Raw genomic sequence first — 14,326 nt, 5'->3', positions numbered from 1 at the left:
GAAAGAAATTTAGGAGAGAGAGGGGAAACTATTACTATACAGTAATATAGTACTGAGTACAGCCACAACTACTGAGCCCACGCGCCACAACTACTGAAGCCTGCACACCTAGAGCCCGTGCTCCGCAACAAGAGAAGCCACCACAGTGAGAAGCCCGCACACCGCAACGAGGGGGAGCCCCCGCTCGCCACAACTAGAGAAAGCCCGTGTGCAGCAGTGAAGATCCAATGCAGCCAAAAATAAATTAATAGATTAATTAATTAAAAACTAAAAGATAACAATCACTGAAGTAATTTAGTGGAAGGAGAAAAGTCAGTAGGGACCAGAATAATGTGATTAAGCTCCCTTCTGGAAGATATAAGGGAGGGTTTTAATGAGGATGGAGGCAGGGAGATCTTCAGGCCAGGAAACTACATGGGAAAAGTCAGTATGTGCCTGGGGATACTACAGAGACCACTCAATTGGAGTAAAGGAAGATAAAGACGGATGGGCAGAGAAAGACCAAATTAGGCAGGGCCATGAAAGCCAGGCAGAACATCTTGCATTCTATCTTGTGGGTAACTGGGAGCCAATGACGGTTTCTATGGCTAGAGCTGAAACATGGTCAACATTCACCATTTCTTAACATTTCCCTAGTATGTTGCCAAACTCATACTGGCAACACTTACGTTTTACTTGTATTTAATATTTTTCATTTGCTATAAAAACAATCACGTATACCATCTAGGTAGATATTTTGACATGAGAACTCCCTTTGGTTCCAAACTCATTCAAATAATACATTTTTGTCTAAAAAGATAAATTATAATGTGAGGTTATGAAAAGTCCATTTCCCTCTTAACATTCTTCCTAGCAGCTCAGTTGTTTTCGTTGGCCTTTATTAAAACAACCTTTGTGTGAACTGGCAATCTGTTTGGTAAATATCAATGAAAGCATATTTCAGAAAATATAGTAATAAAATCCAAGCCAATTTCAGAAATATGCTTGCTGCCAGACATCAGTCTTCAGCTCATATTATGAGGATTTCCAGTAAGTCTTACACATTAACATGAGAAATCGCTTACTGTTTAAGATCAAAAAAGTTGAAAAATTCTTCACTGCCTCTCAAACGTTATTCAGGGGGTCTGTCCATAAAATGTATTTCTCTTTTGATAAACTGCATTTATAATGGTTTCAAGCACTTCAATTCAATTGAACAGTTTTCCTCCCAAACCTACTGAGACTGCTTATTATCATTCTAGTATCTATATACTTTACAACTTTAAGAGGTCTGGAGTATTAATAATTTCAGCAATACCTATCTGGAACCCTTATCTACTTTCCAAACCTTTATAAGATAGAAGCTTTGCTCAAGACTCCAAGGAAATTCTGTTACTATTTTTCAAGTGTGCACAACTCAGCTATTGTCACTAAGCTACATTTAATAAGAGAAACATATTATTCCTCAGCTGAAGTCTAATGAGGAGGAGAAACTGCTAACTATATGTTCTAAAGAGCATTCACTTAAATGCCTCCTGGTTGGCAGATAAAATATCTCTGTGAAGTGAAATGGAATCATTGCATAGTTCTTTTGGGGGTACTGTTACAATCAGCCTATATATCTGCTATGATGGTTTTTTTATATAAATGTTTTCTGTCCCTTCCTCTTCTCTTAGAAAACATCTCCTCAGTCTAACTGTCCTGGTTTCTACAATAAAGGTTTCTTCATATTTCAAAGTAAATCAGTGAATTAATTTTGTACAGAGTTTGAGTGTGGTTCTGTGTGCCTATAAACGTGCTGGTCGTTGTAGAGTAGATGTAAGGAGTATAAGATATGATTTTTCTGTGAAGCAGCTCACATTACATCAATACTTGTGCTCTATAAAACATGAAATGATAGCAAATAATTCAAGGCATTCTCACAACCAAGGACTGAGTTGTAAAAGACAGAGCCTAGATCCAAGGTGGGGGAAGATAAATGTGGGTTAGGGTATTTAGGAAAGCTCACTGCAAGGCATGGCTTTATGAGAGCCTCGAAGAATGGGCCTGACAAGGGGAGGGAAGGTGGAAATTCATTTCAAGCAAAGAGACTAATATGAGTGAAAAAGCAGGATGCAGGGAGTGAACTCTCTTATTGAAGGGTTATTAGATGCCAGATGCGATAAAATATTTATGAAATGAAATAAATATCATTTACTCCTCACAGCAAATCTTTGAGGTGGATATTATTATCTCCATATGACAAAAGGAGAACGAGGCTCAGAGAAGGTAAGACATTTGCTCTAGGTCACCCATTAGGCCTTTCAAAATCAGGATTCGACACCTAGGTCTACCTGGCCCCAGAGCTGGGGCTTTCTCCAGCAGCTCATTGCCTCCTTTGTGTGTCTATGCTTCAAGGAAGAGAATGTCTTGCCTCTAGCTATTCAATGTGATGGTTAAATGGGGGCCAGCTTAGGGCTTCCCTGGTGGCGTAGTGGTTAAGAATCTGCCTGCCAATGCAGGGGACACGGGTTCAATCCGTGGTCCAGGAAGATCCCACATGCCGCAGAGCAACTAAGCCCAGGTGCCACAACTACTGAGCCTGAACTCTAGAGCCTGTGAGCCACAACTACTGAGCCCGTGTGCCACAACTACTGAAGCCCGCGTGCCTAGAGCCCATACTCCATAACAAGAGAAGCCACCGCAATGAGAAGCCCGCGCACCGCAAAGAGTAGCCCCCGCTCGCCACAACTATAGAAAGCCCGTGCATCAACGAAGACCCAACATGGCCAAAAAAAAAAAAGGAATCATTATTTTAAAATATGTGGATATTTGTATTAAAGAAGAGTTGAAGGCTTAATCAAGAAGCAAAATTTTAATGATAAATACAAGGCAAATGACAATGAGTATCCATTCCCTTAAGCTGGGTATTAGGGATCTGAAATCATCATTACAAAATGAAATCAGTGAATCGGAATAGTGAGGCTGGCTGGGTTAGGGAATGTGTAGATTGCCATAATTTTTTTTCTGTTGTTGTTGTTTTTTTTTTTAACATTCTCTATGGTGGGTCACAGTAAGAGAATGAAATAATTGCTGTGCCAGTAGTTGGTCTCACAAGTTATGGCTGCCTTCTTGCTACACCTAAAAAGGAGAACTTAAACTTGGAACAAATGAAAAGAAATAACCATCTTGGATAATTTGAAAATACGGAAGTACTTAAGAATTAAAACTAACAAAATCCCGAACCAAATCGACTCAAACAAACTTTGGAGAACCCTCAAATTCTGAAGAACATATTTGGGACAAAAGTCTATAATACCTTAAAGAAAAAGAAAAGGGTTTGTATCTGGCTTCTCAATATTCACTATACTGGTATCATGCTGTCACTTAACACAGATAACATTGTGAGGATTTTCCCCACTGTGTTAACGCAAAAGTCTTGATCATAACACAAGATTCCATTTGAAACACGTAGCTCACTCATTTTGAAGCCACGTGACAATCTGTAGGCTTCTAAAAGGAATGGCTCTGCTGTTTGAACAATTTTGGTAAATTTTCCTAAATTTTCATGAGCAAAGCTTCTACTAACCTCCCCTTCCCCAGCATCACCTGCTGTGTAGGTTTGTAAGAAATGGAGAAAATCAGAGTTGATTACAAAATCTCTCAGACCACAGTAAGATCAGCAAGATGGCCAACTAGAAAGCTCTAGGCCCTCTGTCCTTCACAGAAACATTAGAAAAACAACCAGAGATTGACTAAAATAACTTTATAGGACCTCTGAAACCAGTCAAAGATCTAAAGCAACCGAATGAATGCCCAAAATCAATAAAAAGCCACATTCAATACGGTAGGAAATTTTGTGGCACTTCTACTCTCCCTTGCCCCACCCTTTCTCTGGAGAAAGGACAATCTTTTCAATCATTCGTGCTGGGAAAACTGTATATTTACATGCAAAAGAATGAAGTTGGACTCTTACCTCATACTATAAATGAAAAGTAACTAAAAATGGACCAAAGACCTAAATGGAAGGCAGAAAACTCTTAGTAGAAAACATAAGGTAAAATCTTCATGACTCTGGGTTTGGCAATGATTTCTTTGATATGACACCAAATGCATAGGCAATAAAAGAAAACTTAAACTGAACTTCATCAAAATTAAAAACTTTGTACATCACAGTACACAAAGAGTAAAAAGGCAGGGCTTCCCTGGTGGCGCAGTGGTTGGGAGTCTGTCTGCCGTTGCAGGGACGCGGGTTCATGCCTCGGTCTGGGAGGATCCCACATGCCACGGAGCGGCTGGGCCCGTGAGCCATGGCCGCTGAGCCTACACGTCCGGAGCCTGTGCTCCACAACGGGAGAGGCCACAACAGTGAGAGGCCCGCGTACCGCAAAAAAAAAAAGAAAAAGAGTAAAAAGGCAACCCATGAAATAGGATAAAATATTTGCAAACCATGTATCTGATAAGGGATTAATACCCGGAATATATTTTAAAAAAAAAAACCTCAACAATTTAACAATAAAAAACCAAGCAACTTTACTAAAAATGGGCAAAAGAAGATACACAAATGGCCTAAAAGTACATAAAAAGATGTTCAACATCAAAAATAATCAGGGAAATGCAAATCAAAACCACAATGAAATACTACTTCACACCCATTAGGATGGCTGTTATATATAAGTATATAAATAAAAAACACAGACTGTTAAAAGCATTTGGCGAGGATGTGGAGAAACCGGTGGGAATATAAAAATGTTATAGCTGCTACGGAAAATGGTATGGCTGTTTCTCAAAAAATTAAAAATAAAATTACCATATGATTTGGCAATTCTACTTGTGGATATACACTCAAAAAATTGAAAGCAGGGACTCAAACAGATTCTTGCACACTCATATTAATAGCAGCATTATTCACAATAGCCAAGAGTTGGAAGCAACCCAAATGGCCATCAACGAATGAATGAATAAAATGTGGTCTATACAGACAATGAAATATTATTCAGCCTTAAAAACAAGGAAATTCCAGTACATGCTACAACCCGAATGAAGCTTGAGGACATTATGCTAAGTGAAATAAGCCAGTCATAAGAAGACAAATACTGTATGATTACATTTACATGAGGCACCTAGAGTAGTCAAATTTGTAGACACAGAAAGTAGAATGGGGGTTGCCAGGTGCTGGGGGGAGGGAGGTGGGGAAACTAGTTAATGGATGTATTTTCAGCTGGGGAAGATGAAAGAGTTTTGAAGATGGAAGGTGGTGATGGTTGCACAACAATGTGAAGATACTTAATGCCACCGAATGGTATATTTTAAAATGTTTAAAATGGTAAATTTCATGTTCTGTATATTTTACCACAGTAAAAAATACAAATAAGAATATCTTAGACCAAAATGTTTCCAGATAGCACCTTCTGTCACTGAGCACCTGGGTTAACACATCTTCCTCTCACTGTGGCCAGCAGAGGCTGCCTTGAGAGTTTCATGAAAAGATTTTAATTTCTATGATACCACAGTATCTTTAACTTCTTAATGCTGCTAGATATCATAAATATGTCTATGTCATATAAAGCCCACACTAAGATGCATTTTTATAACCTTGTACCTAAATATTTCCTGTATATCTAACTTGAGATGTGATATTTTGCATATATTAATAACACAATATACTCACAAATAATATTATTTATTCACATGTACAATAATAAGCTAAATATTTGATACATGGATAGCAAAGTTAGTAAATGACCATTTGATTGACAGAATTAATTTATGAGCAATGTACCCCCAGGAGCCGTCTAACCTACATTTGTCTCTCTCTCAATTTAAGTGTCCCAGATTTATTTAAGGCACATGCTGGTCTCTTTCCTAAAATAATTGTCCTCCTTCCTTCTACCCACTCAAATTCTACCTATTCTTTAGAGCTCAGCCAGAAGAAAGTATTTTATAAAGCATTTCCTGGCTATCCGAGCCCACTTTCATCCTCCTAATGTCCAGACTCTATATAATCATTTAGTGCTTAGTAATAGACTGCCTTGTATTATTTGCTATCATTTTATGTTTTAGAACCAACTAAAATGTACTGAGAAATTGATGATTATTCTAGCCTGAAAGGACAGCCCAAAACAGTGATACAAGGTACATTCACTAAAAGCAAATTGTGAACTTGCTTATTCTCTGTCAACTCTAGTGCAGCTCAGTACGAATATGAGTTCAAAATCACTATTGATTAGGATTACTAAACTGGCTTATGGAAGACTGGGAGGAAAAATTCCCTCTCTGCGACCCCCCAATACACACGCAACACACACACAGTAGCACACACATACTCAACCACGTACACTGGAGCACAGTTTGCACAGAAGTAGCAACTTTATGGAAAGAGACTCTGGAAACTAAAGCAGTAACATTTTTTGAGCACCCAATATGTGCAAAGCACTTTGCTGAGCCCTATGAACAAGGAATTCACACATCTACAGTCATCTTTAACCAAAATTCAGAGTCTGTTACATTGGCGGTTAGGGCATGCTTCTGGGCATTGGCTTAATCTGGGAATTTTCCTCTTGGATCAGACATGAAACCAAGCTGAGAAAAAAATATGAGAGGAGGTGGAGGGTAGTTGTCTTCCCCCTGCCGTAAAGAACCCACATTTCAACAAACTGAAGAAGTTTACTTGTTGTAGTTAAAACTACATATTGCTTTGAGTTCAAATTCTTTCTATTAATATGTAAGATTTATTGAAATTATATTGTTTAAGCAGGAACAAGAAAGCTGAAAATTATTTCAGGTTTTCAAGCCATAAGGGAAAATAGTGCCTTTAGGTTTTCCACTCAACTAGGAAAATTATAGCTTCATATTTGCAGCACTAAGGCTAATGCAATGTCAGCAGCTCCATCAAACTCTGTTGTTCAGCAGTTTATAATTCAAGCAGAAATGTTCACTCCAAGCCCAAACTTGGCCTACACAATTTCAAAGAAAATGAAGAAAAAATTATTTTGGCTAGCACTAACTTATAAAAGCAAAAGAGAGGGTCTTTTATAGAGTATTTCAAAAAACATCTAAGAATTTGAGAACGTAACTGAGAATTACTGAGTTGACATCCTTCGTTCCTAAGGTTATAGAAATACCCCCAAATTCCATGACATCATGTCAGCATCGGCAGTGTCTTAACTACTTTCATGAAATTCTTCATCTGGTAGAATTTCATATCAGACAGAATTACTGTTCATAGGGAAAAAACAATTATAGTGGAAAATAAGGACAAATAGGTAGACATTTCTCATGAGGGCATCATAAGACTTTAGATGTATTTTTCCTTTAAGTACTAACTCTCTAGTGAAACATACACACACATAGAAAATGAAAAAAAAAAATTCTAGTTTTTAAAGTGTTTTGCAACGGCAGGCTGGAATTCCCAGAATCTAGCTTCCTCCTTCCAAATGTCATCTTAGAAATAACTTAGTGTTGAAGTGAATTTCTGGCAGCAGATGACAGGAACTATTGGGCTGACCAGCTCACTGGAGGTGGGCGGGTGTGAGTGACGTGGGGAGCTAGTCAGTTCTGTCATGGCAATTCGACGTCATGTGGCAGGTGGGTTATAGACTGCCTTTGTGTCATCCTGCAGATGAGTCTAGCAGCCAACCCCTCAGTACTCTGATCTCCTACAGTACCTTCAAAATACATCAAAACTTTTGATATTGTTGTATCAGGGCATTACATAAGAAAGTCATCCTTTCCTATCTGTAGAAGGCTCACTTGTATTAAATATGTTGATACCTTAGGTATTCCATGTCTGTTTTCATACAGCATTTATTAAAGCTGTACTATGCACCAGGCTACAGATGATCCAATAGGATTTCTCTCTTCAGGAGAAGTCAGGAGGAAGCGAGCAGTTCGTAAGGACAACCCCAGTACAACTGTGGAGTGCCATCTGGATGACTTCACTGAAGAGGATGCTGAGGTGTCAGAAGGACACCTTGTCTCTTCACCACCACGCACCTTTCACCACCTTTTGAGATCCGCTTCCCCTTCCTTCTTCCCTTAACGCTCATTTCGTCAAGTGTTCCCTGCGGATGGGACCCTGGATCGTTTTGTGTGAAACCATCAGGCCTGGGAGAGCAGTACCAAGTACAATTTTCGGAGGGGACAGCGGTGGCGTCAGGAAGGGAAGGCTAGCCTGGCAGAGTTGCCTGCAGGGTCTGGTCGGGCTTTAGCATTGCGGGGGGGCAGAGAGGATTTACGGGGTTCTGGGCATACCTGGTTGAAGGGTGCGGCGATGAGCGAGGGTTCCCACATCTTAGAACCTGTGGTCCCGCCGTTCTCTTTTTTGGGTGCCATGCAGAGAATGGGAGGAGCATTGGCCTCTAAACAGGCCTAGGCCTGGACTAAGCGTCTCCGCTGCCATAGTAACCAAAGCCACGCCCAGTTCCTGAAGGAATTGTCTCCCCTCTGCCAAACCTGTTCTGAATCCTCAGGTCAACCGCTTCTGTCGCCATGGCAACTGAGTTTCCCGGAGCGCGCTGCAAACTTGAGGGCGGGACTCCAGTCTCCTTGGTTAAATCTTAGGATTTCCCATCAGAAGAAATGTGCAAGTGGAGAGGGAAAGGACGAGGCTGGCCTCGAGCTGGTCAAGCTTTCTTTTACTCACTTCTACCCTCTGCTTCTTCTTAGAGCCTTCTCTGGCCCGAGGCATTGTCTTGAAATTCAAAATCCCTGGAATCCCGTCCAGGACTTCTTCACCAAGATTTCTTTCACCCTGGGTAACCTAGAATGAAGAACTGACTCTCCTCGGAAGATGGCCCATGCCAGTTTTCTCTTCCACTCTAATCTGCCCAAGATGCTTCACTATGTGAGCCAAATTTGTCCCCCGACCTCCATCCTCTGCTTTGGTCTCGGTTCTGCCTCCCAGGGCCTTACTAAACAAGTCCAATCACTCTTCCACAGGACCCTTTATATAATTATAGTTGGGATTACTGTCTTTATAAACCTTTTTCTCTGCCTGAGTAGCCCCAGTTCTTTTACACTGTCCTCCACTGCTCACTAGAGTCTTTTTCCCCTTTCCCCACCTGCAGCACCAGTATCTAAAATATCCTGATCAGACAGAGTTCCCAAAGTAATAATGATAGTAATCATAATAATGGTAATAACAACTCTTGTTGTTTGAGCACTGGTTATATGCTGTACACAGTTATATTATTTAATTCTTACAACAGCCTTGTTCCAAGTCCCACAGTGTATCACTCATGGCACCAGATTTAGAATCCAGGATTCAAATGATTTTAAAGAATTAAACATTTTAAAATTCAAAAAAATGAAGATTTCAGGATGGAAGAATGCACTTCCAGTACAATCTTTTATGGATCCCTTTGTAAAGACCTATCAGGATAAATTTAAATATAGGTTTTCCAAAACTGATTTAGAGAATTGAAAATAAAGGTTTTATTACAGAATACTTTTTGCCAGTTTTGGCCTGTTTCATTATTCCAGAGAAAGTGGTACTCTAGATAATTTATGACACAAAGGGGAAGACATTATACAGTAACCCAATGTATAGGGAGTTTCATCTTAGAATTGGTCTGTTTAATTTCAGAAAATAGGTGTGAATGACAATGTTCATAGTTTTAAGAAGCAAAAGCCGTTCAGCTAAAAGGGGACCCTGGCAAGAATAGAAAAAAAATCATTACCATCTGTCATACATTTATGCTCTTTTGGTATAATAAATTGTTTCCCCCACTAAATATAAGTTGAAACTTTATAAGCATATACTTTACTACATAAATTTTCCCATATGTCTGTGGCTGAAACAAAGCTATTTGGAGAATTTTCTTTCACATTGGCAGAGTCACTCCTGGTTTGTTTCAGTTTTTCCAGTAAGATTTTGCGTTTAACATTATTTAGCTCACCAAGGATCGCCTACTTTTAGGGATGCACTGTTTCTTTAGGAAACAGTGATTACGGAATTATTCTTTTCAAGTGTTACACTTTGATCTTATAGTAAGTTCAGTGAACTCTTATTCAGGTGTAAGGTCTGAGGCATGACTCTCATACATGAAAGGTTGTAGGCAGCTACTGATGTGTCCAGTGTTTCCACTGTTACCAGGTAACATCAGGAGCTATGGATCAATTCGCTTCTAGGCCAAGACTGCAGCCATTCAAAGTACATTTAGCTGCAGCAACCTGCTTGCCCTCAGCTCAGAAGGCCTCACAGATGTCCTCTGGTTTCTCAGATTGGCATCCTACATCTAAGAACACCTTTCACTATCTGGTTGTGCTATTTACCATCATGATTACTGTGTTTGTAACGTTCCAAATAGAATGTTATAATGCATTGTCCTGGAGTTTTTATTGTGTGTGATGCAGAGGGCTTGATCTCTTTCAGCTACAAGGTCCAAAACATATGGAGAATATTACACCTGCTTTCAATGGTCAGCATTAGCTTCCTATTCCGTCCTGAGTGCAATTTAAAGTGTTGACTTTAATCTTTAAAGCTCCTCATTGTTTCGAAGCCAGTTACTCCAGATATCACATCTCTCCTTATGCATCATTGTGGCAATTAAAATCAGTTGCAGTGCTTGCAGTTCATAATCCCCAGTGAATTGTGGGAAGCCTGGGAGTAGATCACTTTATAACGAGGAACTTCCTAGGAACCCTGTTTCTGTCAATGATAAAAGCAATATTCAAAGTTTACCGTTTTGGCCTTGAATGTCTTGTCATATAACTATACATCTCTGGAACCATAATGAAGTGCTGCTGATTTAATTTTTATGTTATTTTATGTAATTTGTGGCCAAGCATTTAGAATATCAATCTACGTTTTAATGAATCAGATAAATAACAGTTGTATATATGAAAAAATAGGAAAAGCTACAATTCATCTGTTTCATATTTGTTAGTGTGGGAGTTTTTACTCGAGTATTCTCTCACTCAAGTTTTTCTTTGAATCTAATTTTAAATGTCTTCAGTGAAGGGATTTGCTAAAAATCCTTTGGGGACTATTTCAAAATCCATAACTCATGGTAAGTCATTTCTCTAAATGCTTAGCTAAATGTTTGATTTCTTAATGTTTTATCAGATGTCTGTTACTTATACATTTGCACTATTTTAAATAATAACTTTTTAAAATTGTGGACAAAGTTCAAAATCTATGTTTGAGGGGAACCTATACCAAAGTGTATCATGCCGGACCATGGAGCAATCTTTTAGGGAGAAAAGATGATTTGTCATGGGGTTATGAGGAGCTGGGAGAATTATATATGGTGGTGTAGACCAACAGTGGTATCTGCTGCCCCTCCTTCCTCAGCTTCTATCTTTCTCTTTTCCAGCTTGACACTCTCTCTCAGCCTTCCTAAAAAAATGCAGGGTACCACTAGGGAGACGTCTGAATGATTTCCAAGGAAGTTTGTCTCTGACTATGATCTTGTACATCTTAAATGCAACTATGCAGAGTTGCTTTTTTCTATCTTATACATGCCACTCCTTGTTTCCATGAATTAAAATCTTGCTCTTGCTGGCTTCCAACTTTTGTGTAACATTCTGCTGTCAAACGCACCCAAATTAAGACTATCTGTAGGCACCATGGTGCTCCACTTACTGAGAAAAGGGGTCCTGTTCAGTGGGATGAAGCTGCTTCGTTTCCTCTTATATTTCAAACTCATAGATCATTTGTTTATTCAATGACTTTTCGTGTGCTTGCTTAGGTTTCTTCTGCCCTCCCAATGTGGTATTTTACAACATACCCATCTCTATGAAAGAATATGAATTTCTCTGATTAAATATCATTTTATTTTACTGGTTGATTGGTGTTTTTATTTATAGGGATAGGGAATACCAGAAGAAGAAAAGGGTCTGGGAGTGGGCTGGTGAGGAAATTAGGACTTTGGTTTTTAGAGAAATTCAGTTTGTATACACCTGAGACATCCAAACATGTAAAGCAGGTAACTGGATATGTGGGCCTGGTACTCAGAGCAGGGGTAGACATGGGTGGGTCATTTACTTATCTGTAGCAATCGAGCCTGAGTGGATGAGCCCGCCTGGAGAGACCACCCAGTGAGCAGGGGAGCAAAGCCTAAGGCTGAGCTTTAGGTGTCCAACGGTCAGTGGCTGTGAGGAAGAGGATGGCCTGGGAGTGGAGGTGTGGCCGGAGAGGAAGGAAGGAATCCCAGTGGGGCTCGAGTCACTGGAGCCAAAGGCTGGGGGTATTTCCAGAATGAGGGAGTGCCCAGTAGTCCTGACTGCTACTGAGAAGCCAGGTAAGAAAGTCTGAAAAATGCCTGCTGGATGTAGGAACAAAGAGGTCAGTGGTGGTTGGCTGCTTTACTTCGAAGTCTTTGGAAAAGTCCACTGACAGACGAATGGATAAAGAAGATGTGGTAGATACAATGGAATATTACTCAGACATAAAAAGTAAGATCTTGCTATCTGCAACAACATGGATGGATCTAGAGGGTATTATGCTAAGTGAAATAAGTCAGAGAAAGACAAATACCTTATGATATCACTTATGTACGGAGTCTAAAAAAAACAAAACAAAAACACACTAAAACACACTAAAAAAAACAAAAACAAAAACACACAAAACAAAACAAAAACACACTCATGGATACAGAGAATAAACAGGTGGTTGCCAGAGAGGAGGAAGGTGAGGGGGGTGAAACAGGTGAAGGAGTGATTAAGAGGTATAAACCTCCAGTTATAAAATAAGCCACAGGGATGTAATATACAGCATAAGGAATATGGTCAATAACATTGTAATAATTTTGTCTGGGGACAGATGGTTACTAGACTTACCATGGTGATCATTTTATAATGTATGCACATGTTAAATCACTATGTAGTACACCTGAAATTGTATGTCAACTATACTTCAATATAAAAAAAGAAAATAGCATCAGTGTTCATTTGAATGTGATTCCTATGCAGGTAATTTTTCTTACTGTTCTTGGATCAAACTAATTGTGGTGGTTGTTCATATGTCAACCTGACTGGGCTAAGGGATGCCCAGATAGCTGGTAAAATACTATTTCTGGCTATGTCTGTCAGACTATTTCTGGAAGAGATTAGCATTTGAATCGGTAGACTGAGTAAAGAAGATTGCCCTCACCAATTCTGTGAGCATCATCCAGTTGACTGAGGGCCTGAAGAGGACAAAAAGCAGATGAAAGACAAATCTCTTTGCCTGAGCTGGGACATCCATCTTCTGCCCTCAAATGTCAGTGCTCCTGGTTCTCAGGCCTTTGGCTTTGGAATGAAACTGCCCACCACTGGCTTGCCTGGGCTTCCAGATTTCAGAGAGCAGATAAAGGGACTTCTCAGCCTCTAAAATCTCATGAGCCAAAGTCTCATTTTTTAATATCTATCTACCTCTTTATCTATAGATATAGATATAGATCTCCTATTGGTTGTTTCTCTGAAGAACCCTAATACATTAATATTTAAGAGTGCAGTTTTAAAAGTTACATTTCCTATGGTTTTATATGCAGAGCATTCTTTAAAAATCATATCAATACACAGTTTTTATTGTGTGCATTTTTTTGACCTTTTTTGATATCGATTAGTATTGGCTTCTATGTGAAGTATAAAGAAATATTTACCACACTGACATCTTTTATGTTTTTAAGAAATTTAAGAGGGGATTTCATTGAAACCTAAAGATTCTTTCTAGTAAGAATTTAATAGAAAGAACACCATCTTAGTGAAATCTACTTTAACTATGTTTTGTGAAAATGTCAGTCTAAAAAAGGAGGAAGGATTCCCAGATGTTAGGAAAAGGTCTTACACTCAATTTCTGTCCCCTTCCAAATACATATTCTCAGAAAACTTCCAATGAAACCTCCATCTTATGGCTGATGTAAGTGGATATAAGGAAAGAATATGAGGAAAAAGAAAACATTTGAAGTCAGATATTAGGAAGAAAAGGAAGACTATAAGAAAATACTCATTCAAAAATAAAATAATTTCAGCCGATGCACAAGTCAATCAGCAGAACAAATATTGCTTTTAAAGGTCATATTAGGAGTTGCTTTCTCTGCCTCACTCCATTTCTGAATGAATCTATTCAGTTCTTCCACTATTTCCTTTACGGGAGCCAACCATTTCTAACTTCACCTACCAAAATAATGGTTTCATTGACTCTTATATTTCAACTCTCTGCTATATTAAACAAAATCTCATTCTTTGTTATGCTTTGATTGTTACACTTTTTCTTTTGTACATAGCAGTGCCTTCTTTATGCCCCCATAGTTTCCCTCCCCCCCAACCCCCCCCCCCCCGCTTAGGCTGGCTATTAAACTCTAAGCTTCTATTTTTGTTCACAATCAAGTTATACAATTTGTCAATCATCCACATTTTAAAACTTTTATGATTATTTTTGCCT

At 39.1% G+C, this 14,326-nt stretch overlaps 1 protein-coding gene across 1 annotated transcript in view; it reads right to left on the bottom strand.

The window, feature by feature from the left end:
* SPAG17 (sperm associated antigen 17) overlaps positions 1–8,292 on the bottom strand; it is a gene marked incomplete at both ends in the record, with an annotated part of 215,536 nt that extends 207,244 nt beyond the window's left edge. The window contains 1 exon segment of the mRNA XM_082833052.1: positions 8,212–8,292. Coding sequence (XP_082689178.1) covers positions 8,212–8,292 — 81 coding nt within the window.
* Between the last annotated feature and the right edge of the window lie 6,034 nt (positions 8,293–14,326).

The sequence above is a fragment of the Leucopleurus acutus genome (assembly GCF_964270905.1).
Source record: "Leucopleurus acutus genome assembly, chromosome: 2".
NCBI lineage: Eukaryota > Metazoa > Chordata > Mammalia > Artiodactyla > Delphinidae > Leucopleurus > Leucopleurus acutus.
Note: the sequence above shows the minus strand (reverse complement) of the source record. Positions and strands in the feature narration are given on the sequence as shown.